The following is a 27,402-nucleotide window of genomic DNA, read 5'->3' on the forward strand; positions in this document are numbered from 1 at the left end:
CACTGACCAACTTATTGAAGAAAAATAATTTCGGATGGAATGATGATAGTGAAGTAGTATTCAATAGACTGAAGTTGGCGATGATCAGTGCACCTTTATTGGCTTTACCGAATTTCAGTGAGGAGTTTGTGATAGAGACAGATGCTAGTGATTTTGGAGTAGGAGAAGTGCTACTACAAGCAGAAAAGCCTATAGCATTTATGAACAAAGTTTTATCTGGTTGGAACTTGTTGCTATCCATATATGAAAAAGAGATGCTTGCAGTGGTAATGGCTGTGCAAAAATAGAGACCATATATATTAGGCAAGCACTTCAAAATCAAGACAGATCATCAAAGTTTGAAGTACATAATGCAACAGAGGATAAACACTTCAAACCAGCAAAAGTAGGTGGCTAAACTAATGGGGTATGATTTTGAAATCATATATAAGAAGAGGTATGAAAATATTATTACGGATGACTTGTCGAGAGAATTCAATTTAATGACAATTTTAGTGGTGAATTATGAAATCTGGAATCAAATAAAAAGGAGTTGGGAAAAAGATTTAGAACTGAGCAAACTAATTGAGCAACGAATGATCCCAATTGTAAGTCAGCATTATGAATGGAACCAAAATCAACTCAAAAGGAGAGGTAGAATTGTGGTGGGAAATAACAAAGAATTAAAACAACTCATCGTTGAAGGAGTTTCATTCCAGCACTATAGGGGGTCACTCAGGAATGAAGGCAACAAGGGAAAGGATTAGCAATTTCTTTCACTAGAAGGGTTTACAGTCATTTGTATATAGGATTGTACAAGAGTATGATGTCTGTCAACAAAACAAAGGTGAAAATACATTACCGTTGGGCTTACTCCAGTCATTGTCTATTCCGAAAAGAGTTTAAGAAGAAATCAATATGGATTTCATAGAGGGATTTCCAATTTCATGAGGAAAGAGTACAATTATGGTGATTGTTGATAGGCTGAGTAAGAATAATCACTTTCATGCTATTGCACACCCCTACACTGCATTGATGGTGGCTCAATTGTTCCTGGAAAATGTGTACAAATTACATGGTTTGCCAAAATCTATAGTTAGTGATGGAGATACATTATTTGTAAGCAAATTCTGAAGAGAGCTATTCCAACTTTTGGGATTTCAATTACACTATTCATCAGTATATCATCCTCAAAGTGATGGGCAGACCGAGGTTGTGAACCGATGTCTAGAATAGTATTTCAGATGTATGACTGGAGAATGACCTAAGGAGTGGGTGAAATGGTTTCTTCTTGTAGAGCAGTGGTATAATACATGTTTTCACTCATCAATTAAAGCTAGCCCCTATGAAGTGATGTACGAGAAAGGATCTCCTATGCATTACTGTATATGGCTAGAAGCTCAAAATTTAAAGTCCTGGATAGAAGTTTGTCGGCTCGAGAGACAATCCTAAAGAGTCTTAAAGAGAACTTATATGAAGCTCTGAATAGAATGAAATAGATTGTAGATAAAAAGAGGATGGATCGCGAATTCCAAGTAGGTGATTGAGTTTTTATCAAATTGAAAGCCTATAGGAAACATTTTGTTGTGGCTAAAGATAATCACAAGTTGGTTGCAAAATATTTTGGTCCTTTCGAAGTAGAAGAGCATATGAGGAAAGTGGTGTATCAGATTAAATTACCTATTGAAGCCAAGATACATAACACATTCCATGTTTCTCAGTTGAAGAAGAAGATGGGGAATCAGTTAGTGTTTGCAATTCTTCCTCAATTTACTTTGTCTACAGAAACAACCATTAGGAGTCGATTGCAATTCTTGATTGGCAATTGGTCAAGAGAAACAACAAGGCAGATGTCAAGGTGCTAATGTAGTGGTCAAACAAATCAAAAGAGGAAGCAACTTGGGAATTTCATTATGAAATTCAGAAGAAGTTCCTACATTTCTAGTCATTGACTCCTTGAGGACAAGGATATAGTTAAGGGGGAGGGACTGTTACAACTTAAATGATTAGAAAATCTTCAAAACCTCTTAACATGTATCAAGGGTTGTTAAGTAAGTAAGGGTACTTAAGTAATTAGCTAAATGCTAAAGTGGAGGGCTACGTGGCAAGTGTAGAGAGAAGCAAGATGATGTAAAAGGCTTTCATTTTGGGGCAGGATTCTTATTCTGAAAAATAGGGATCTCATCCTTTAATCTTGCTTTCCTCCTATTTATTCAGCGTGTAATTGAGTTGATCTCCAGGATCCTGGATCCTTTAATGTTCTCTTCTACTGTTAGTTTGATTATCTAGTAATGCTATCATAATTTCTAGTGAAATTTGGTGCGCTTGAAAGATTGCATTGCATACTACAAGAAATCTTTTGGTTCTAAATCACTTTGTTGTGTAATTTGGGTTATAGATTGCAAAAATTTGGAAGATCTGTATCAGTAATGCATAATATCTCACAACTATGAACAAAGAAGAAGAATTAACATATTTGAACTAAAACTTCAAACTAAAACACCACACCACAATCTATCAACCTAGATTTGAAGGAAACAAGAAGAACTCTTCCAAAAGACTTATTTGCTTAAAATAAGTGTAACACAACATCCACTTCAAGTCTCTCTTGGTTTTCAAGATATGTAAGTGAAGAGCTTCACGCCCTCACCTATCTTGCCCAAAGAGGATAACCCAAAGTAGAGGAATTTATGGGTTGCTAGATGTCCTTTTCAAACTCCAAACCTAAGGCGATGGCATGGCTTGACATGGCTAACGGTGAGGTCAATGGCGAGGCTAAAAAATGGGAAGTTCAATTAGGTTAAGAAACAAATCAGAGAGAAGTCTCACAGTTTTAGAAAGAGAAAAAAAATGTAAACTTAACTTTAAGGTGGTGGACCCATAACATATAAAATTAGTTACCTCGAGATAGGTAATCGATGGCTCAAGATTGGTAATGTGAGATCATAAAAACTTTAGGTTTTACTTCATTATAGAGATCTAATTGTGGAACATACATGTTTTGTCTAACCAAATATTTCAAAAATAAGAAATAAACCACAAATTTATTAATAAAATCATCCCTTCAATTCATCATGATCATTTAAAAAATAAAATAAATCCAAAAATAGAAAACAAGGCAATGGATCAAGCTCCCCTCAATTTCCGTCTAACCGCACGGCAAGTGCAACCCCTTTTTACAAAAACACCCCTCTCTTGCTGACGTGTCACTCCCACTCGCGCTCCGTTCTCCTTGCTTCCACCTCATCCCTTTCACATATATATAAACACACCGAACCCGCAAAAGGAGAAAAAAAACCCAAGTTTTCATCTTTCTTCATCTCCTTCCCCTTCGATTTCTCCTGCCTCAATTTCTTCCGATTTTTTTCTATAGATTTGATTCCATTCTCCTACTTTCCTTGAAACCGTCCCTCAAAATCTTGTTTTTCTTAATTTTTTTGAGTATTTGATCGGAGAAAACGGGGAACAAATGTGTGGATAAAGGGAGTTCGCGATGGTGGAGTAGGGAGTTCGCGGATGCATCGTGGGATCGCTCGATTTGGTGGAGTTCTATTCTTGTTTGACCTCCGCTCTGGTTTTTGCCATGATCTGCTTTCGTTTCGGATGATAGATTGGGCCTTTTTGTTGAATTCTTGTGTTTTTTTATTTCTGATTATGGATTAGGGTTCTCCGATTTCGTTTTTTATCTCGCTTTCTCGAAATTTTTCTCGTATTTTTTTGTTCAAATTGGTGTTTTTGATTCGTTTTAAGAAGCTCTTCACTCGGTTGTAGAGATCTGATCTGGAAAATGGTTGCTTTTTCAACAATCTCCGATGGAAAGCGTGATCGTCGTAACTTCTTAGCTTGTTTGTCAAATTGGAAATCCAAAAATCATACTTTTTTTTAATATTAATTTTTATTTTTTGTCTGTTGAAATGTGAAAGGGATACGTCTGAATTACAAGCCTGCAGAAATAGTTGGACATTCAATTGAATGTTATGAATTGTGTAGTATTCTAAGTTGTGTTAATTTCGATATGTCATAGTGTTAGGTGTCTATTTTTCTCAGAATTTTGAAATTTGTGATTGGAAATGTGTATGTGAAGTTATTAGGGTTTTAGTACTCATTGATCATGTTGGAATTATTGATATGGATTTTAGAGTGGGTAATTGCTATTGTACCCTCTCAATAATCAATATTTGGGAGTATAGAATAATAGTTAAACTTTTTGCATTTGTACCCTTCTAAAAATTTTTTTGTTTAATACTATTGCTTGTTAGCCTCGATTTGTTATTTGAAAGCTAATAGAATCTCTTCCCAAATATAGGACATGCCAAAAGGTGTAAGGTTTGGGAGTAGCGTTAATCAGGTAAGTATCCCACATATAAATCAAATTATATGTATATACTTGAAAGTTCTCGTTTTGTGAACTTTTTGGATTTTTGAGAAAAAATACTGATCATTTTGATTTATATTTTGAATTATTTATTTATTATTTTTTTCAGAATTACTTTAAATTATTTGGAATTTCGAGTTAGTGACATTTTATTTTGGATTAGAATTATCTGAAAGGTTTGAATATCTATTTAAATTCAGATTATTTAAGTTCTAAAGTTTAGACAGCTTATCTAAAAATTTACTATTTCAATTTTGAATTTCAGATATCTTTTAGTTTATTTCTGATTAATTATTATTAATATTTTTTAATTATTTCATGTTTGGATTAAAATAACTGGTTTATTTTGATATGATAAAAAAAATGGGATCACGAGACTGCAAATAGGGGTGTATTTGAGCCGAGCCGTTCGTGAGTAGCTCGGTGTTCGGCTCGATAAAGGCTCATTTGTGTTTAGCTCATATTGTTAACGAGCCAAGCTTGAACATCATTTTCAAGCTCGATTAATAAACGAGCCAAGCTTGAGCAGCCAAAAGCTCGGCTCGTTTTGGCTCGCGAACACAGCTCGTGACCAAGCTCATGAACAAGCTCGTTTATAAGCTCGATTGTGAGCTCGTTTATATATATATATATTACATTAAATATATGTATATTAAGGTGTATATGTGACTATGTCATTGTTGTCAATTTGAGTTACACATATAGGGCTATAAGATAAACTACTATTCGAAGGCTAAGCTCATTAAAAGCTCAGGTCAACTAGTTCATTAAGTTAAATGAGCTCATAAGATAAACGAGCCAAGCTTGAACACCACCAAACTCGGCTCATTAAATCTTGTGAAGAACTCGCTTATTGTATAATTAAAAGCTCGTTTATAGTATCATTTACAATTTTATTTGTAACAATCATTAATATAATCAAACTCAAATCGAGTTGAGTCACACTTGATAATGATTCATTAAATAAGTTTACTAAATAAAAAAATAAAATATAAAAAAAATAGTCAAGCCTTAATCAAGTTAGCTAGCTAAGTCTAAGCTTCAAATTTTCTTAACAAGTTGAGCTCGAGCATGAAGCTCGAAAGAAGCTCGATTAGAGCTCGAGCTCGGTTAAAATAGTAACAAGCCAAGCTTGAACATAAAAAATGAAGCTCGAAGAAAGCTCGGCTTGAGTTCAAGCTCGATTAAATAGTAATGAGCCAAGCTTGAACAAGGCAAAGCTCGGCTCGGCTCAGCTCGTTTACAGCCCTAACTGCAAATAACTTGCATTTTGCCCAATATGAATTCTGATAATTTATTGTTTTGTGAACATAAAATATTTTGACACAGCACTCGTAGTCCTCAAACTAACTTTGCAATAACCCTATCACCGAGGGTTAAACACTGACCGTGTTGACATGTACTCTGATATAGACACTATGGTTTCCCACCGCTTTCCGTCGGTGAAGAATAACAGCCTCTGATAAATCTGGCTCGGGTCACTGAGGGTAAACTTATGAGCTCTGATATTCTGGCTCGGATCACCGAGGGTAAATATATGAGTTCTGTTATTTTGTTTTAGCAATAGTTGTTTGGGGGACTTATATGCTTAGTTTTGACATCTGTGTTTATTTGAAATAAATTTGATTTCTGATTTTGATTTTGATAATTTATGATTTTTGTAAATGATCCCTATAATTTTTAGTGGGTGCTTACTGTCAAGCTCATAATTTGTTATTTAATATCTTTTCAAATCAAGAGTAGAGTTGAATGGCGGATAGCTTAGTGGGAATCGTTAAGCAATCGTCGAGTATTAGCATGTAATAAGTCCTTTTTATTGTGGGCCTATGTTTTATTTGAATAAGTTTGTATTTTTGCAATCCATTGAGTTTGATTTTTGTTTTTGTTTTGGATCGAGTTTTGAGGGCCTTGTATGTTTTACTTAGTTTTCGGCTTTGTAGGTGTACAGTGGTTTGTCGACGTCCCGGGTCCATGAAAGTGGGTTCGGGAGTGATGGAATAGTAATATGGTGTACTAAATTTCCCCTGATTTTGTTGGATGCCTGTACTATTTCATAAAATTTTATATTTTATAGTGGAGTGAAATTTGAAGTTAAAAAAAAGTTAAAGTATATTATTATTATTATTATTATTATTATTATTATTTTATAAAAATAGATAAATTATAATTTTATTAAAAAAATTATATAAATAAATAAAGCAAAAAAGTCACAAGGAACATAAATAAACAAAGCACATCATAGAGAGACCAGCTAAGAGGATCCATTAAAGTTGGGTTACCTCATCAAAAGTTAAGTTAGTCACTATAGCACTAATGAAACAATTAGTTGGTGGATGATCTATCTTTAATGATTGGCCAGGCATGTGTTACACTTTGAAATTGGTCTAGCAGTTGACAAACAGTTGTACACCCGTAGGGCGAAAACATTACAGATACGCAAGTCCTAAAAACCCGACTCACAGCGAAAAATTATCTAACATAGCCACAAATTACAAATAAACATTATAACAAGTTTCAAATGCATTGTTCAAGGACTATACCAAAACAGAAATAACCACTCAGCTATAATGGGCGGAAAAATACTCGATGATCGGTTAAGCTACCGTTAGAACATAATCCTGATTTGTAAGAAATTAAAAACAATTTTATGAGCTTAACACTCCCATAAATAGGGATGTCAATGGGTCCGGCCTTGATGGGGAACCCGATTCCCCATTTCATCTAGGTCGGGGTTGGGGAATTTTTTCAGGAGTTGGGGCCGAGGCCGGAAATTCCATGTCGGGGTCGGGGCCGGGCCGGGGAATATCCTCCCCTTCCGGCCCCAACCAAGAAATATTAAATATTTAATATAAATTATATATAAAATATTTTATATTATAAATATCTAGATAAAAATTGAAAAATACCCATATATTTATTTGTTTAATTAGAAAATTATTAATAATTAAATTAACATTAGTATAAGAATTAAATTAAATCCTAAAATTATATTAACTATATTACATTTTTTAAATTTTTTTAAATTTTATAAATAATTTATTGGTGATTGTGCATGTTAGTATTTTGTATTAGGTCGTAATTTGTAAATGAGTTTCTCAATTATTAAAAATTTTTATGGTATTTTTAGTAAATATTTTATAAATTTTATTTGAAATAATAATATTTTAATTTATTAATCGGGGCTAGGGAATCCCCGAACCTGAAAAACCCCGTTGACGGAGGAAAAAATTCCCCGTATTCAGATTCGGGGCTGAGTTTGGGGATGGAAGTATATTTTTAAGGCCTCGGCCACAGCCGAGGAATGTATCCCCCAATGAATCGCCGCTACGTTGACATCTCTACTAGCAAGTAATTTACTAAAATATTTGAGGATCATAAGAGTTCAAAGCTCAAATTCCAATATTAATTGTAACAAAATTTATAAATATGTATATAAAAAGTAGAACATAAATCATAGGTACCGAATGCTAGCAAGCAATAATAATTATCAAAATATAGGTTTCACATTCATAATTCTTTACAGAAACATAGCTTCTTTATAGTATTTTTTTTTTTTCAAAACATACAGATTTCTTAAGAATAAAAAATCAAGGTAAGATAATTATTAAATATAAGTCTTTATATCAAAAAGTTTAATAGAAGACATGGATTCCAAACATAACATATTTCCATAACATAATTCCAAGATTATACGTCTCCCAAATTTACTAAGGCCAATTGTTTTACCTTGGTGACACCTGCATTAAAATTATCAAAATCCATTTATTTTACCTTAATGGCCCGAGACAGAGACCATTATTGTTTCACTGACTGTCCGGTTTGAAACTATAGTTTCAATTCACAAAATTCATGTTGACATGGTTAATGTTGACCGCCATTAACAAGGCTAATACATAGCTTATTTGGAGACTAAGAATGTTTATAACGAAATAAATTTTACCATATGTGTCAAAAGCAATATTTTTAAAGAAGTAGATTGTCAATAATTGCCAATAGAAAATATTGCTAAGTTATCAAACCAACGTAGCATAATATAAGAGAATTTATAATGTCAAACTCTTCCAAAATTCTCATGTAAGCAAAGACACTATAACGTACTATATAATCAAAGAATTGCATGATCTCACATTTATATAGAAACTTAGCCAACTGTTTCAAGATAAAAAAGAATGGATATATATATATATATTAATAATGAAAATAATTTATAATTTATATGTGGATTACTTACATGGAGGTCTTCAAACTCTGACTCACACTTGAAGATAAGACTAATCTTTCTTTAATAGTCCTAAAAACATAAAAGTAACTCTAATTGCTTAGAAACTTTCTACCAACTAACAATGAAAACCAATCCAAGTGGTGGTAATCCGTAAAGAGCATCATGTACGAAGATGTGAGACTTCTAATGATTTACTTAAGCTTTCAATAGGTAAAACAAGAGAGTGAACGCAACTACTAAACACAACCATCAATGGAGTTTATAGAAAAGATAATAAAAATATCTCGAGTTCCAACAAAGGGCCATGAAAGGTTTAACCTACCGAGCCAAAAATAAGGCTAAAATGCACAACTAAACAAAACAACACTTAATAACCTAATCATAAAAAGCAACAACAAAATGTAACTATCAAGAAATCAAGACTTACGCATAAGAATCAATTTATAAGAATGGATTTTAACATTAGAACCTTGTAGTACACCAACTACTCCAAATATTTAGAATTAACACAAGTCAAGGTAACAATCACTAAGTATAAGCACAAATGATAAGCTTCAACCATACATCCAACCACAAGATCACTTAGCCATACAATAGGCATTGAACAAGTTTCAAGAACATTAACATTTTAACAAAGACTTTGTGTGCATCCTTAAAAATAAACAATCAAATAACTTAAGCAAATAAACGCATGCTATCAAGTAATTGTTACAGTTCAAATGATTAGAAAGTCTATAAAACCCCTTAGCAGGTATCAAGGGTTGTTAAGTAAGGGTACTTAAGTAATTAGCTAAATGCTGAAGTATAGGGCTACATAAAAGGCGTAGAGAGAAGGAATCTGATGTAAAAAGCTTTTGTTTAGGGGTAGGATTATCATTATGAAAAACAGAGAATTTCTCATCCTTTAATCTTGATTTCTTCCCATCTATTTAGCATGTAATTGAGTTGATCTCTAGGATCCTAGATCCTTTGATCTTCTCCTCTGTTGTTAGTTTGATTATCTAGTAATGTTATCTTAATTTCTAGTAAAGTTTGGTGCAGTTATGAGATTGCATTGGCAGGCTACAGGAAATCTTTTGGTTCGGATCACTTTGTTGTGTAATTTGTGTTACATATTACAAAAATTTGGAACATCTGTATCAATTGGTATCAGAGACTTATTGATCACGGATCTGTGGAGTGTGAACTGATCTAGCCATGGAGACCAAAATCAAGAACTTAAAAATCTTGAGGAAAATTTGAAGAGCTTACTCGAAGATCAGGTGGAATGACAATCCGAGGAAATCCAACCTAGATTAGCTATTTCCAAAGTTGAATGGCAGGGGTTGCAAGGATGGTTGTTTAGATGTAAGCAATTCTTTGATATTGATGAGACCCCAGAGGGAATGAAGGTCAAAATAGCTACTATCCATATGGAAAGTCTAGCTCTGTAATGGCACCAAGGTTTCATCAAAGGTAGGGTGTCGGGAGTAGTTGTTGAATGGGGGGAGTATGTGGCTGCTATGACCACCAGGTTCGGGAGTGAAGTACATGATAATTTCATGGAACAACTTATGAATTTGAAACAGTTGGGGTTGATGCAGAATTTTTAAACAAGTTTGATGGATTAATCAATAGAGTTTCCTTGTCTGAGGAGTACATGGTGAGTTGTTTCTTAGCAGACCTGAAAGAGGAAATTCGACACATTGTTCGAATGTTTGTACCCAAATCAAAACAACAAGTGATTGGTCTAGCAAAGCTTAAATAAGGTGCGTTGGAAAATGCCCATAGGCGCGACAGATTTATTCAGGAGTACTAACTCAGCTCCTCTTCTACTTACGCCCTCAGTGGTGAAGGAGGCTAGCAAAAGGAATGGCGACAAAACTGATATACTGGGCTATAAAGGTAATGCAATGAGACCTTATAAACAACTAACTGATAAGGAGCTTGAAGATAAAAGAAGGAAGGGGTTGTGTTTTGTATGTGACGAAAAGTATTTTTCAGGCCACCAATACAAGGGTAAACAAATGTATAAACTGGAGGTGTATTCAAAAGATGTATTGGCAGCAGAAGATATTGAAGATAACAAGGGGAAGAAGCAGAGCAAGCGGAAGAAGAGTCCTTGTCACATACTATTTCTTTAAATGCTTTGGCTGGGATACCATCTTTGATTGATTATAGAACTATGCGAGTTTGTGGGGCAATGAATTGGCAGAAGGTTCACATTTTGATAGATTCAGGAAGTACTCACGACTTCATAGATGAATTCACAATGAAAAAATTATGTTGTTAAGTGAGCAGTTGTCCCCCATTGATGGTTGTTGTTGCAGATGGAAACACAATAAGGAGTGACCAGATGTGTGCTAGATTGAGATGGAAGATGCAAGGTCAAGAGTTGAAAACATATTTACTAGTATTGCCATTGGATGGATGACAAATAGCACTAGGAATTCAGTGGCTAGTCCAATGGGGCCTAATTCTGTGGGATTTTTCAGTAGTTAAGGAAAGAATTTGGCATAAATCATAAGAAAATAGTGCTCAGGGGATCACCTATGCCTAGAATACATATAATGCAAGGGAAGGGATTGGCCAAGATATTGCAATTACCCCCACAATTATATTCAATTCGATTATGTCTCTGCAGGCAGTGCAAAGCAATGAAGGATGCAGTACTGTTGAAATTCAAAGGCAAGACACATAACAGAATGTGCAACTAAAGCAATTATTATTGAAATATGGAGACATTTTCATGGAGATTTCAGATTTACCACCAACTAGAAGCCACGATCACAAAATCATATTAAGGAAGGGAACTAATCCGATTAATGTAAGACCTTACAGATATCCTACATTCCAAAAAAGTGTTATGGAAGGCTTAGTTGCAGAAATGTTTAGCGAGGGGGTTATCAGGCCAAGTAATCGCCTTTTTCATCACTGGTTGTGTTGGTAAAAAAAAGACAGTATTTGGAGATTGTCTATGGATTATCTAGCGGTGAATGAAAGTACAATTAAGGACAAATTCCCTATTCCATTGATAGAAGAGTTGCTGGATGAGTTTTAGGGTGCTGAATTCTTCTCAAAATTGGTTTTAAAATTAGGATATCACCAAATTAGAATGAAGGAAGAAGATATATGTAAGACTGTATTCAGAACCCTTGACGGTCATTATGAATTTCTAGTCATACCTTTTGTCTTGACTAATGCACCGTCTACTTTTCAAAATCTCACTAATGATGTTTTTAGAGTGCATCTCTGGGAGTTTGTGTTTGGTTTTTTTCTTTTTTTATGAGATCCTAGTGTACAACAAGTAATGGGAGACACATTTAAACCATCTAAAAGCAGTGTTTCCGATTCTGCAGGAGCATCAGTTGTATGCCAAGAGAAGCAAGTGTTCCTTGCTATGAAGAAGATTGAATATTTGGGTCACATGGTTAGTAAAGAGGGGGCAAAGATGGACGCCCAAAAGGTTGAGTCAATTAAAGCATGGCCAACACCCAAATTTATAAAGGAATTAAGAGGATTCCTAGGACTATTGGGTTATTATTGAGGATTTATTTGGGGTTATTGAGAACTATCAAAGCCACTGACCAACTTATTGAAGAAAAATAGTTTCGGATGGAATGATGATAGTGAAGTAGTATTCAATAGACTGAAGTTGGCGATGATCAGTGCACCTTTATTGGCTTTACCGAATTTCAGTGAGGAGTTTGTGATAGAGACAGATGCTAGTGATTATGGAGTAGGAGAAGTGCTACTACAAGCAGGAAAGCCTATAGCATTTATGAACAAAGCTTTATCTGGTCAGAACTTGTTGCTATCCATATATGAAAAAGAGATGCTTGCAGTGGTAATGGCTGTGCAAAAATAGAGACCATATATATTAGGCAAGCACTTCAAAATCAAGACAGATCATCAAAGTTTGAAGTACATAATGCAACAAAGGATAAACACTCCAAACCAGCAAAAGTAGGTGGGTAAACTAATGGGGTATGATTTTGAAATCATATATAAGAAGAGGTATGAAAATATTATTACGGATGACTTGTCGAGAGAATTCAATTTAATGACAATTTTAGTGGTGAATTATGAAATCTGGAATCAAATAAAAAGGAGTTGGGAAAAAGATTTAGAACTGAGCAAACTAATTGAGCAACGAATGATCCCAATTGTAAGCCGCATTATGAATAGAACCAAAATCAACTCAAAAGGAGAGGTAGAATTGTGGTGGGAAATAACAAAGAATTAAAACAACTACTGTTGAAGGAGTTTCATTCCAGCACTATAGGGGGTCACTCAGGAATGAAGGCAACAAGGGAAAGGATTAGCAATTTCTTTCATTGGAAGGGTTTACAGTCATATGTATATAGGTTTGTACAAGAGTATGATGTCTGTCAACAAAACAAAGGTGAAAATACATTGCCGTTGGGTTTACTCAAGTCATTGTCCATTTCGAAAAGAGTTTAAGAAGAAATCAATATGGATTTCATAGAGGGATTGCCAATTTCATGAGGAAAGAGTACAATTATGGTGATTGTTGATAGGCTGAGTAAGAATAAGCACTTTCATGCTATTGCACACCCCTACACTGCATTGATGGTGGCTCAATTGTTCCTGGACAATGTGTACAAATTACATGGTTTGCCAAATTCTATAGTTAGTAATGGAGATACATTATTTGTAAGCAAATTCTGAAGAGAGCTATTCCAACTTTTGGGATTTTAATTACACTATTCATCAGTATATCATCCTCAAAGTGATAGGCAAACTGAGGTTGTGAACCGATGTCTAGAATAGTATTTCAAATGTATGACTGGAGAAAGACCTAAGGAGTGGGTGAAATGGTTGCTTCTTGTAGAGTAGTGGTATAATACATGTTTTCACTCATCAATTAAAGCTAGCCCCTATGAAGTGATGTACGAGAAAGGATCTCCTATGCATTACTGTATATGGCTAGAAGCTCAAAATTTAAAGTCATGGATAGAAGTTTGTCGGCTCGAGAGACAATCCTAAAGAGTCTTAAAGAGAACTTATATGAAGCTCTGAATAGAATGAAATAAATGGTAGATAAAAAGAGGATGGATCGCGAATTCCAAGTAGGTGATTGAGTTTTTATCAAATTGAAAGCCTATAGGAAGCATTCTGTTGTGGCTAGAGATAATCACAAGTTGGTTGCAAAATATTTTGGTCCTTTCGAAGTAGAAGAGCATATGAGGAAAGTGGATTATCAGATTAAATTGCCCATTGAAGCCAAGATACATAACACATTCCATGTTTCTCAATTGAAGAAGAAGATGGGGAATCAGTCAGTGTCTGCAATTCTTCCTCAATTTACTTTGTCTACAGAAACAACCATTAGGAGTCAACTGCAATTCTTGATTGGCAATTGGTCAAGAGAAACAACAAGGCAGATGTCAAGGTGCTAGTGTAGTGGTCAAACAAATCAAAAGAGGAAGCAACTTGGGAATTTCATTATGAAATTCAGAAGAAGTTCCTACATATCTAGTCATTGAATCCTTGAGGACAAGGATATAGTTAAGGGGGAGGGACTGTTACAACCTAAATGATTAGAAAATCTACAAAACCTCTTAACAAGTATCAAGGGTTGTTAAGTAAGTAAGGGTACTTAAGTAATTAGCTAAATGCTAAAGTGGAGGGCTACGTGGCAAGTGTAGAGAGAAGCAAGATGATGTAAAAGGCTTTCATTTTGGGTAAAATTCTTATTCCGAAAAATAGGGAATTTCTCATCCTTTAATCTTGCTTTCCTCCTATTTATTCAGCGTGTAATTGAGTTGATCTCCAGGATCCTGGATCCTTTAATATTTTCTTCTACTGTTAGTTTGATTATCTAGTAATGCTATCTTAATTTCTAGTGAAATTTGGTGCGCTTGAAAGATTGCATTGCATACTACAAGAAATCTTTTGGTTCTAAATCACTTTGTTGTGTAATTTGGGTTATAGATTGCAAAAATTTTGGAAGATCTGTATCAGTAATACATAACATCTCACAACTATGAACAAAGAAGAAGAATTAACATATTGAACTAAAACTTCAAACTAAAACACCACACCACAATCTATCAACCTAGATTTGAAGGAAGCAAGAAGAACTCTTACAAAAGACTTATTTGCTTAAAAGAAGTGTAGCACAACATCCACTTCAAGTTTCTCTTGGTTTTCAAGATATGTAAGTGAAGAGCTTCACGCCCTCAACTATCTTGCTCAAAGAGGATAGCCCAAAGTAGAGGAATTTATGGGTTGCTGGATCTCCTTTTCAAACTCCAAACCTAAGGCGATGGTAGGGCTCGACATGGCTAATGGTGAGGTCAATGGTGAAGTTAAGAAATGAGAGTTCAATTAGGTTAAGAAACAAGTCAGAGAGAAGTCTCACGGGTTTAAAAAGAGAAAAAAAAAAAATTGAAATGTTGACTTCAAGGTGATGGGCCCATAACATATAAAATTAGTTACCTCGAGATAGGTAATCGATGGCTCAAGATTGGTAATGTGAGATCATAAAAACTTGAGGTTTTACTATACCTCGAGATCAATGGTGGAACATACAACTGTTTTGTTTTAACCAAATATTTCAAAAATAAGAAATAAACCACAAAATTATTAATAAAACCATCCCTTCAATTCATCATGATGATTTAAAAAATAAAATAAATCCAAAAATAGAAAACAAGGGAATGCATCAAGCTCCCCTCAATTTCCGTCTAACCGCACGGCAAGTGTAACCCCTTTTTACGAAAACACCCCTCTCTTGCTGACGTGTCACTCCCGACTCGCGCTCCGTTCGCCTTGCTTCCACCTCATCCCTTTCACATATATATAAACACACCGAACCCGCAAAAGGAGAAAAAAAAACCCAAGTTTTCATCTTTCTTCATCTCCTTCCCCTTCGATTTCTCCTCCCCAATTTCTTCCGATTTTTCTATAGATTTGATTCCATTCTCCTACTTTCCTTGAAACCGTCCTCAAAATCTTGTTTTTTTTTTCTTATTTTTTGAGTATTTGATCGGAGAAAACGGGGAACAAATGTGTGGATAAGGGGAGTTCTGGCAGTGGTGGAGTAGGAGTTCGCAGATGCAGCTGGGATCGCTCGATTTGGTGGAGTTCTATTCTTGTTTGACCTCCGCTTCTGGTTTTTTGCCATGATCTGTTTCGTTTCGGATGATAGATTGGGCCTTTTGTTGAATTCTTGTGTTTTTGTTTCCTGATTATGGATTAGGGTTCTCTGATTTCTGTTTTTACGCTGCTTTCTCTGAAATTTTCTGTGTTTTTGTTCAAATTGGTGTTTTTGATTCGTTTTAAGAAGCTCTTCACTCGGTTGTAGAGATCTGATCTGGAAAATGGTTGCTTTTTCAACAATCTCTGTTGGAAACGTGACGACTGTAACTTCTTAGCTTGTTTGTCAAATTGGAAATCCAAAAATCATACTTTTTTTATTATTAATTTTTATTTTTTGTCTGTTGAAATGTGATACTTGATGATCGGATTTCGATTTTTTATTTTCAGAAAAGCAAACTTTTGCGAGTGGAATTCCTTTTCTTGGATGTGTTTTTCTCTCATCCTGGAATATGCTTTCTTTTCTTAATGGTTTTTTCTCATTGGGTTGTGGATCTTTGGTTTCCAATCTCTCCCTTCTTTGGTTCACCTTCCCTTTTTTATATTCCAATTGGCTTGCTTCCAAGTTTGTCATCTTAGAGATTGCCTCAAGCTCACACTTTGGTTGCTATAGTCTTATATGATTTATTCTTATATGAAAGTTTTGCTTCTTCTTTTTATTTTTCACCATATGATCTGCTTGGATGCTAATTCTTCTTCTGTTAACTTATATGTTTTTCTCTTACAAATGTGTTATGTGATTATAAGCATTATGTGATTACTTTCAGCAATGCAAAATGCAATGAATATAGGTTTTATGATCAATATCAGCTGACTTGACTAGTACGTTGTCAAAACTACTTCACAGAAGAACACTTCTAACGAATACTTGTGAGTTTGCAATGCCTTTGTAGGCAGTTTTGCATTATTTCCAGAGTGGTGTTTTAAGTCTTGACAATGTGGTTCTTGTCAGTATCACAAACTCTTTTCATTGTACGCCCCGGGGCACTGCAAACGCAAGCAGTGCCCAATGGATGCCACTACTAGTGGAGCCACTCCTCCCATTCAATACCATAACATCATAGACCAGCCCCTTTCCCTCATCACCCCGTTGCAGCAAACGTTCCAACGCTTGCAACGCCATTGCTTTGGCAATTTGACTCCTGGTGAATTCCCCTTGGCTGCAAACCCTTCCATTGTTCTCCATGTCCTTACTGCTTGTGATTTGGAACCTGAGGATCTAGCCCATTTAGAGGCAAGTGACCAACCATTTGTTAGTTTTGTTGGTGTTTAGATTGATAAAACTACTAATTAATATTGATCTTGTTGTCAGGCTACGTGCTCTTTTTTCAAGCAGCCTGCCAACTTTGCACCTGACTTTGAACTATCCATAGCAGAGCTTGCAGCATTGGACATGTGCCAAAAGAGAGCCATCTTCAAACCCTTGTCACTTGAGGAAAGAGATGTTTTAAAACAAAGGTGTGGGGGTTCTTGGAAACTTGTTCTAAGGTATTTGCTGGCAGGTGAAGTTTGTTGCCGCCGAGAGAAGTCTCAGGCGATTGCTGGCCCTGGACACAGCATTGCTGTGACGTCCAAAGGGGCGGTATATACTTTTGGTTCCAATAACTCTGGCCAGCTTGGCCATGGCACCCTGGAAGAGGAATGGAGGCCGCGTCTCATCAGGTGCCTTTTAAAATTTCCAGTTGCTTCATACACTCAATGCAGATGAAAGAAGACCAAGAACACAATAAATTTGGTGCATTGCAGATCACTGCAAGGCATCAGGATCATTCAAGCAGCAGCTGGAGCTGGAAGGACAATGCTGATCAGTGATGCCGGCCGGGTTTATGCGTTCGGAAAAGATTCCTTTGGAGAAGCTGAATATGGAATGCAAGGATCTAAGCTTGTGACAACACCACAGCCCGTAGAATCATTAAAAGACATATTTGTTGTTCAAGCAGCAATCGGAAATTTTTTTACCGCGGTTCTGTCTAGAGAGGGCAGGGTGTATACTTTCTCTTGGGGAAGTGATGCAACACTTGGCCATCAAACTGATTCAAATGACTTGGAGCCTCATCAACTCATGGGCCCTCTCGAGCACATTCCAGTGGTACAGATTGCTGCTGGCTACTGCTATTTGCTTGCATTGACATGCCAACCGAGTGGCATGTAAGTTATAACCAAAATTACAGTTTTCCACATGTCCTGAATTCCTCCTTAGTTTCATATTTTATCATTGCTTTTCGGCTTTTGAAATTGTTTCCTTTTTGTGTTTATTTAAGCTATGATCGGAAGATTTCATGTTGGAAATTGTTGCAGTTTTTCTGTATGCCATATCAGACATTGTTATTAAGTGAAACATCATTCACGTTGATGTCTTGTTCGTCAGAATCTGATCTAACTGCCCCTTGGGCTTGCAACTGCAATGTAGGTCAGTGTATTCTGTTGGCTGTGGGCTTGGGGGAAAGCTCGGACACGGTTCTAGGACAGATGAAAGGTATCCAAGGCTCATCGAGCGGTTTCAGGCTTTGAACTTGCAGCCTGTGGTGGTTGCAGCAGGAGCTTGGCATGCAGCTGTTGTGGGACGAGATGGGAGGGTGTGTACCTGGGGATGGGGTCGTTATGGCTGCTTGGGCCACGGGAATGAAGAGTGTGAGTCTGCCCCCAAAGTAGTGGAATCTTTAAACAAGATAAAGGCAGTCCATGTTGCCACCGGCGATTACACAACCTTTGTGGTCTCACAGGATGGAGGTGTCTATTCATTTGGGTGCGGTGAATCTTCTAGTTTGGGTCATGCCACTGCCATAGATGGACAGGTATGTACTGCTATTCAGGTATTTCTTGTTTGTTTAGGTTAATTCAAGCAATTAATATGCCATTCCTATACAAATTCAAACTATCCATGCTGACCTTATGCCTTCTCAATAGAGATGAGTAATAGATTAAGATCAAAACTGCCTATGTCTCAAAACAAAACCAGTTGCCAATAAGTTTATCTTGTTTCTCTATGCATGTGGACTATGATAACTTCGTCAATTATCTTGTTCGTGAAGTTTGAATACAACTATATAATGTAACAATCTAATACAAAGACTAACCTAATATAATATATAACACCCTAATAAATCTAACGAAAAAGAAAGTCACATCCCTGGTTTTGTGAGCTGTGCTGCACTGTACAATACTGTATACATGCATATATATATATACACACACACAAAAACACATCCCAAAAGCCCTAACCCTTGTATAATATGGTTTTCACTGTGTAAACAGTAAAAAAAAATCAGGGATTTGCCTGGTTCAAAAACGAGGCAAATTCACTTTAGAAAAAACAATATCATCTATGCATGCATTGACATATCTTTCTGAATCCTGTAGGCAAATCGGCATGGGAATGTGCTCAGCCCACAATTAGTTACTTCACTGAAGCAAATCAAAGAGAAGGTGGTGCAGATCAGCCTCACCAACTCAATATACTGGAACGCGCACACATTCGCTCTGACAGATTCCGGCAACCTCTATGCATTCGGGGCTGGTGACAAGGGGCAGCTCGGCATTGAACTCCTTGCCCAGCAGAGTGAAAGAGGTGACCCAGAGCGGGTTGACATCGACCTCAGTTAGTTCTCCAAGTTGTACTATCCATTTCATCAATCACCAAACAATGCTACTCTTCTCATCCACCTTATTATTGTTCATAGCTCTTTCTCAGTATGTTGTTCATGTGTTTAAATTCCTTGTCTATATATGTGTATATAGTGAAATGTTTGTGTTCAATGAAAAGCTCCATATCACTCTAAAAAGCTATATATATATATAAAGATAATCTTTGCATGCATTTTTTTTATCCTATTGTCTATTAAGGTATTAGGATAAATTATTATTTTTAACCAATTAATTTAATTTTCCCATTAAATGGATTGCTCTGTTTATTGCACATTTCCAAAATTCAAATAAATCTTGTTTGAAGATATTTCATGATTGTTGTTAGTGAATTGGTAAATTTTAAAAGAGCAATTTATTTGCTATGCCTTGCAACTTGCAAAATAATGAAAGTACTTGTCACCTCTAACCTCTTCACTTGTGACTTGTGAGAAATATTTTATAACACCATTTTAATTTTATTTTACTCCCCCATTTTTGGAGTAAATTTTGGTGTTTTAACTGGGAGTAAATTATATGCAAAAATTTTTTTTATATTATTTTATTAAAAACCTCATTGATTAGATATTACATAAATGTTTCTTTTAATGAAGAATTCATGATTTATTTTGTAAATCATAAATAGGTATACAATTGATTTTTGGTTAAAAAGAAAGCATAATCTGCTAAAGAGTTTATCGGCTGCATAGTTTCACTACAAGAAGCTTGATATGAGACGTTAAAAAAGATCTCAAATTAAATACCGTGGTGGTGATGATTCTCATAGGTTGGACGCTCAATTTCCGGTCTCTATGCATACATCATGACAATTCTTGTATCATTGTTAAAAAATAAAAAAATTCATATTTTGTATATTTATATCTAACACCTAAAATAAAATTAAAATAAGTGATTTTTGGATATTGTAAAAAGCGAGGAGGAGCAAGAAATTTCACTATTTTTAAGGAGTGACAAGTAAAAAGTTAGAGGTTAATGGTCAATTGGTAAAATTAAAAATTCAATAATAAATTGTGTCCAAACTACTTGTTTGAAAAGTACTGTAATTCTTCTCCTCATATTTTCTACCTGAAATTGAAATGTTTCCAAATCCAAGTAATTTCTTAAAATAGATTAAACTCATGCAATAATTTTGGTTAGAGGATTTGGGTCTTGAGAAGCACAGATGTTGACCAATGATTGCCAAAAATGCAAAATACTACAACATCTTGGGGAACAAACACTATGGTGATGACATTAAACTTCATCAACCTACTTTAAAATATTCTCACAAGTAATCCAAATATAAAAATATAATGGATGTTTGTACATAGTCCCCCTTGGAAAAATAAATTGAGTAGTGTGTGGGCTCTTCCATCTTAACAAATGATATATTAATATTTATTTGGCTCATGTGGATGTGGATGTAGGTTTAAAGTCCTTTTCAATGTTTTTTTCTTTTTTTAAACCTTTCTTTTAATAGGCTGGTTCAAGTACTTGCACGAGTTCAATCCTGAATTTTATAATTTTTTAATATTAGTGCAGAAATTAAAATTTTGCATGGACCATAGAATTAAAATAAGCAAGATTTGCGATATAAAAAAAGTATATTAAACAAATGAGCATTACAGCAAAATATAAGATTTTTAATGATTAATCATGTATGATTTGTATATAAATATTTGAATGGATTTGTAAATAATTTTAAAAAGTGGGTATATATATAAAATCATAGATCAATATATGTGTGTAAAATTCTTTTAAAATTAAAAAAATCTATTCCCTGTATTTATGTATTTTTTTAATCTAAAACATTAATAAAACCATTGCATAAGAGTGGTTGATATTTCATTTCTCTCCCTACTTAACATATGTCCAAAATTAGTAGTGTGTACAATATTCTTAAAAAGAATTATAAAATTCATGTGAATTTTTACATGTGTATATACATAAATATATTTTTTTCAGATTACTGGTTTTTTTAAGTATAAATATATAAGCAAAATTCTAGTTTATTTAATTATTTGTTTTTAGAATTATGAAGTGGGAGCCTAGATAAAGAAATTTTAAAAAAATAAAAATAAATAAAAACAAACACATGATATTTAGAACAATGAGCAAAATTTGTGATTTATCCCTGACATTTGCGAAACCATAACGATGACTAAATTAAAAAAAGTAAATAAAATAAGGGTAAGTTTTCATCTAGGTAGTTGAAACCGGACCGGACCTTTGAACTGGAGAAGGCCAAAGTTCAAGGGTTAAGAGATCCGACCGCGGTCGAACCGGGTCGAACCGGATTTGATAAATAAAAATATAAAATAAAATACATTAAATAGCAAATAATAAAATAGCTATTTCTTTTGGCTTGTATGTAATAACAGGAAATGTATAATTTTTTTTGTCTATTTTTCATTCATACTTAATCAAATTACTCACGAATCATTCTCATCATCAAACTCACATGGTTTTTAAGTTGCAATGGCTAACATTAACAAACATATATTATATTATCATCGCAAATGAGAGAATCACAGCTAGTATCTATTTTTTTTATTTTTTATTTTTTAATAAAGTGGATAAGCCACGCTTTATTTAAAAGCAGAAATAAGCAGTACAACTAAAAAAGAAAAAAAAGAAAATCGTACAGAAAGAAAGACTAAACTGAAAACCTCACCAGTGGGTAAGGGATACAACAGACAACCGAAAATAAAACAAAACTGAGAAAAGAAAGGGTAACTAGGTCGGCGAAGACAACCGTCTGGAGTCACAGGCCAAACCCAGTTCGAAGATGAAGTGGACTACTCCCGATCAATGTTAAGCCCAGTGTCTCCGGAAAGTTCAACAACTCTTGTGCTCAGGAAAGCTGAGGGAGCGCTTGATTCGTTGCGAGGCTTTAGTGTTTACAAATAACAAAATAAATTAATGTAGTAGTTAAAATAAATAACAAAATTAAATAAACGAAAATGATTTGCTCCTCCGGCTAAGCATAAGAAGGAAGAGAGTTCCTTGGCTTTATGGATCATCGATCACCATTGTTGGCATGAGTAGCAGCGGCGACGGTGGTGGTTATGTTGTTGTTGCGGGCTTCCAAGCTCGACCTCCTTCAAAAAATCTCAGCCCCATTCTTCTTCGTCTTTGTTCACCTCCTACTCTTCTATCTCTTCTCTCCTATTCAAGCCTCACTCCCGCTTCCCTCGCCCTCATGCTCTTTGACTCTTCCTTTTTCATCTTCTCCTCCTCTTCGTTATGCTGATGCCGCCGGCGACATTCATTTTCGGTCATCTTCCTCTGGACCTTGTCCACCCGTCGCCTTCTGTCTCCTCAATCAAACCCGTTAAGCCAACACTCAGTGATAATAGATATTAGGTTTAGGTTTTTTTTAAAAAAAATTGGTTGTTGGAACCATGTGAACTGGACCGGCCTAGTGCCCGGGTCCGGTCCAACCCGGTTTTGACTACTAGGTTTCCATTCTCTTTTAAAAGTTGAAGGATGTAATTATACAAAAAGCCATTTATCCACAAATTCTACCCTTATAATAAGCTTTTCGAATATGATAACAAAAGAACCATCAATATATCGGTATTGCAGATTACTGTCATTCACTGTTCATTGGTGCATTTAGGGATAATGAGATACTAATTTGATGATTTATAATACATCTATGTGATACTTTATTACTGAATTATATTCCTCCTCGACCTTGGAGAAATGATTGATTTCTCACATTTTTCTTAGGTTTCACCTATTGTCTCCAAAGGAATTTAAGCTAAGAATTTACCTTTGAAATTAATAGATTACTTTTATAATGAAAATTAAATTATTTTGTCATTTCTAGCAACTTTCAATTAAAAAAACCATGTTGTTATGATTGTTTGTTAAAATGTTTCTAGTTTAAGATTCATTGGTCGTCCTTTTATGGGAAAAGAAATATATATATATATATATGGTTTAAAAGATATTTATTAAAAGTTTCTATAGTATGCCATTTATTTTGCTCTCTTTTAAAATATTTGACTTAAACCCAAAGGAAAAGAGTTGTTCATAAACATTCTATCTATGCATAAGTTGTTCTTAATGTTGATTAAATAATTTTTTTTACTAAAGCGGCAAATTGTCAAACGTTATATACATTAGGGATGTGCGTAAGGGCTGAAAATTAATCGTTCAATTCACAAACCCTCAGCCATACAGCTAGACTATGAGTTTTTTGGTTTGATTAAATAATTTTATTATGATTTAATCCAATTCAAGCCAATAGTTTTTGGTTAACCATAACTTCATAATTTTTTTCCCCGATTACATAAGAAACAAATAGACCGCTTAAATCCTTAGAATATGCCTTCCCAATATTTCTGTCTATAATAATGGAACTAGATTCTATGCAAGATTTGACATAAATAACCTAACTATACCACAAAATCGAGCGATATTTGCCAGGAAGTCCCCTCATTTATTCATTACCCTCATGAAAAATATTTCAAATCTGCTTAACCCATTCTTTTTACATCGGAGATAGCATTATCAACCAAGATAGAGTGTTACAACCACTCGTATTAGGCAAAGGATTTTCATGAGAAATTCAGGGAAGAAGAAGAAGAAGAAGAAGAAGAGGAAGGAGGAGGTTAGAGGAAGAAGGAGGTAGAGAATTAGAAAGGAATTAAGACCAAAGATGCCATCCTTCTCATTAATCATTTAGTTATATAGCATCTCTGGCATTTTAACAAACATGTGTCATGCCAGAACACTATGAGTGAATGTAACAACCTTGTAACAAACTGATAATAGAAAATTTACATTCATTCATTAAACTACTAATTACGAAATTAAAGTAATCGCGCCAGTAACGAAATCTTCAAACTTGTTGTCATTCTTTCCCCGATTCATCCTGAAGCTTCACCTGGTATTAGAACTGCCCTGTTGATGTTCCAAGCCGGTCCTTTTCTCCAATGTCCTTGCAACAATTGCTCCCTCTTGGAAAACATCCTTGCCCTCAAGGATGAAATCTGGAAATGTTGTTGAAAAAGCATCCTCATCCTACCATGTGGCATCATCAGCTGATTGCCCTTTCCACTGAACCAACACCTCTTTAAAATTTCTCCCCAGTTGCAATATCTCCCACCTTTTAAGTATAGCTTCAGGCTCTTGCAAGGGATGTTGAATTAGAAATTCAGTGAGAAGTATGCGATTATCAGCAACCGGATCACCCATAAATTTCTTCAATTTAGACACATGGAACACATCATGCAACTTAGTTGTTGAGGGTAATTGGAGATGATATGCCATTGCCCCTATCCTTTCAGTGATTTGGAACGGCCTATAAAAATGACGAGCCAGTTTATGTGAGTTTCGGCATGCCAGAGTCACTTGATAGTATGGTTGCAGCTTTAACCAAACCCAATCCTCTTGCTAAAACTGGATATCCGTTCGCTTTATGTTCACTTGATTGGCTATACACACCTGTGCATGTTTCTAATTCTCATGTAAAGTAGAAAGAAATTCCGCGCGCTTAGTTAAGACATCATCCATGGCCACCACAGTAGAGTTACCACTCAAGTAATCCTATAACGATAGCGATGCTCGCCCAAATACAGCCTCATATGGTGTCATCATGATAGCTGAGTGCCATACAGAGTTATAGTGCCATTCAGCCCAGGGCAAGTATTTGACCCACTAGCGAGGATGGTCGGCAACAAAACATTTGAGATAGTCTTCCAAATACCTGTTCAAGACCTCTGTCTGACCGTCGGTCTAAGGGTGGTATGCGTTGCTCGTGGCCAACATAGTACCCCGAAGCTTGAATAATTCACTCCAGAAATAGCTCATAAAGATCGGATCTTGATCAGAAATAATCTGTACAGGTAACCCATAGAGTTTGATTACATCTCGCACCATTAATTTAGCTACTTGTGGTGCAGTAAAATTCTGCCCCAAAGTCGAGAAGTGGCTGTGTTTCGACAACCGATCGACCACTACCATGGCATTGTCTTTCCTCATGACTGTGGCAAGCTAGTGATAAAATCCATTGCTATGGAGTACCAAATTTTCCCAAAAATCGGCAATGGCTGCAGGAGTCCTTAAGGAGTATGATTGACTAGCTTGACTGCCTGGCACACTGTACACTTAGAGACAAAGTTGCGAACAGTGTGTTTAATATCTGGCCAATGAAAAATTCCCATGATGCAGGCCAGAGTTCCCTAGACCCTCGCGTGTCCTCCAGTCGGGGTATTATGGAACTCCACCAATAATAGTGGTTGTAAGGCCGAGTTTGGCGGAATCCACACCATACCATGGAACAACAGCAAACTGTCACAAAGTGTTAAATTTGGATGAGAGCCAAAATCCTTCGCGACGTCAATGAGTAACTTCAAGGTATCAGGATGATTGTTGTAGGCTTGATGGATTACTTCCCATATCACTGGTTGTGGCTGAGAACTCCGAGAACATGGTATGGTACGAGACTCTATTTACTTGTGACAGCGCATTTGCAAGTCCATTGAATACACCAGGTTTGTACTCGATGATGAAGTTGAATCCCACCAGTTTATGTAGCCAACGTTGCGAAGCTCTAGCGTTTGAATGGTTTGATGTATCAAGGCACGAAGGCTCTAGTGAACCGTTTGGATGGTGAAACGGCGGCCCAATAAGTATTGGCGCCACTTCCGGATCGACTCTGTGATGGCGAATATTTCTCTAGCGTATGTGGATGCTGCATGTAGCCTGGTTGTTAATTTCTTACTGAAGTAAAGTGATCGAGTGTACCTTTTGAAGTAGAACTGCACTGGGTGCGAAGCTAGATGCATCCGTTTGGATAACAAATGGAAGGGACAAATCTGGCAACTGCAGCACCGGAGTTTGGGTAAGCCCTGCTGGAGTTGCCAGACGGCATGAGGGGTTGAAAGTATCCACATGAATGTATTCTTCCTTAATAGTTCCGTCAGTGGAAATGCAAGTTGGGAATACTTGGTGACAAATCGCCTATAATAACCACAGAGGCCCAGAAATCCTCTTAGAGCTTTGACATAATTCGGAATAGGCTAATCCTTGATCACCTGAATTTTGTTCGGATCAATGGTCATGCCAGCACTCAAAGATAATATGGCCCAAATAGCCAATGCTTTATCATCCAAATTCACACTTGGATGACTTGGCAAATAAATGGTGAGCTCGTAATCTGGTGAATACCTCACAAAGATGAAGAAGGTGAGAGTCTCAATCCGAATTGTAGATTAGAATATCATCGAAAAATATGAGGACGAATTTACGCAATACTTGACTAAAAGTTGAATTCATTAATGATTTAGAATGTAGATGGGCCGTTTGTGAGGCCGAACAACATCACCAAAAATTCATAGTAGCTGTCATAGGGTCCGAATGTTGTTTTCTCATTGTCATTCGGGTGGATCCGAACCTGGTGGTACCCCGCTCGCAAATCCAATTTTGAAAAGATTCTGGCGCCAGAGACCTCATCGAGCAACTCCTCCACCGTGGGAATTGGGAGCCAGTCTTTCATAGTGGCGGCGTTTAAGACACGACAAAATAAGCATCTGGCATCATGAAAAAGACACCAGACGATATATCGAAGCACAAATATCATATTTATTTTTTGTGGGTTCTTTCATTTCTAATAGAGGCAAGCCTCTATTATTAATTACCCTAGATTAGAAATCTTAGGAACCTCCGATTAAGGAATAAGTGTGAAAAAAAATAAGTTGCGACAATAAATTTTCATTCATTTTTAATAAATATGAATTTACAAATTTCATTGTCAATACAAGGAATTTGAATCATCTTGATGCCACTTAGGCTTATGGGCCCAAGTAAACAATGATTGTAGCATCTTATCTCCTTCTGACTATTTTGCCGTGAAACATGCTTTGACTTTGTTGACATTTAGTCTTCGTCAAATTTTGAGAATTTGAATTTCGGACATGATTTAGAAACTTTGTGAACTTGTGTCTTGGACATTTAGCGCCCTGAATTTGCATTTTAATTTGGGTTTCAAGTCATGAATTCTCAATGTTGATGAACCATAAACTTGCTTTCGACTTTCATGCTTGTGAAGCTTCTTTCCAGTCTTGACTTGTGAAACTCTTGAGCCTTT

At 35.7% G+C, this 27,402-nt stretch overlaps 2 protein-coding genes across 4 annotated transcripts; both read left to right on the forward strand.

The window, feature by feature from the left end:
- The first annotated feature begins 10,336 nt into the window (after positions 1 to 10,336).
- LOC120270249 lies at positions 10,337 to 12,423 on the forward strand. Its single transcript, XM_039277266.1, has 3 exons — positions 10,337 to 10,673; positions 11,915 to 11,985; positions 12,157 to 12,423. Exons 1-3 carry the CDS (start codon positions 10,337 to 10,339, stop codon positions 12,421 to 12,423), a joined length of 675 nt encoding a protein of 224 aa, XP_039133200.1.
- A 2,984-nt stretch (positions 12,424 to 15,407) lies between these two features.
- On the forward strand, positions 15,408 to 19,370 carry LOC120270462 (ultraviolet-B receptor UVR8). 3 transcript variants are annotated; one of them, XM_039277473.1, is made up of 7 exons: positions 15,408 to 15,662; positions 16,448 to 16,550; positions 16,633 to 16,914; positions 16,993 to 17,342; positions 17,427 to 17,828; positions 18,091 to 18,475; positions 19,041 to 19,370. In XM_039277473.1, the coding sequence occupies exons 3-7, from the start codon at positions 16,690 to 16,692 to the stop codon at positions 19,281 to 19,283; spliced, it is 1,605 nt and encodes a 534-aa protein (XP_039133407.1). In that variant the 5' UTR covers positions 15,408 to 15,662; positions 16,448 to 16,550; positions 16,633 to 16,689; the 3' UTR covers positions 19,284 to 19,370. The 3 variants fall into 3 exon arrangements, with proteins under 3 accessions (XP_039133407.1, XP_039133408.1, XP_039133409.1); XM_039277474.1 differs by having other exon boundaries at positions 15,408 to 16,550; XM_039277475.1 differs by having other exon boundaries at positions 16,448 to 16,914.
- The last annotated feature ends 8,032 nt before the right edge of the window (positions 19,371 to 27,402 follow it).

Source organism: Dioscorea cayenensis, chromosome 10 (genome assembly GCF_009730915.1).
Source record: "Dioscorea cayenensis subsp. rotundata cultivar TDr96_F1 chromosome 10, TDr96_F1_v2_PseudoChromosome.rev07_lg8_w22 25.fasta, whole genome shotgun sequence".
Lineage (NCBI taxonomy): Eukaryota > Viridiplantae > Streptophyta > Magnoliopsida > Dioscoreales > Dioscoreaceae > Dioscorea > Dioscorea cayenensis.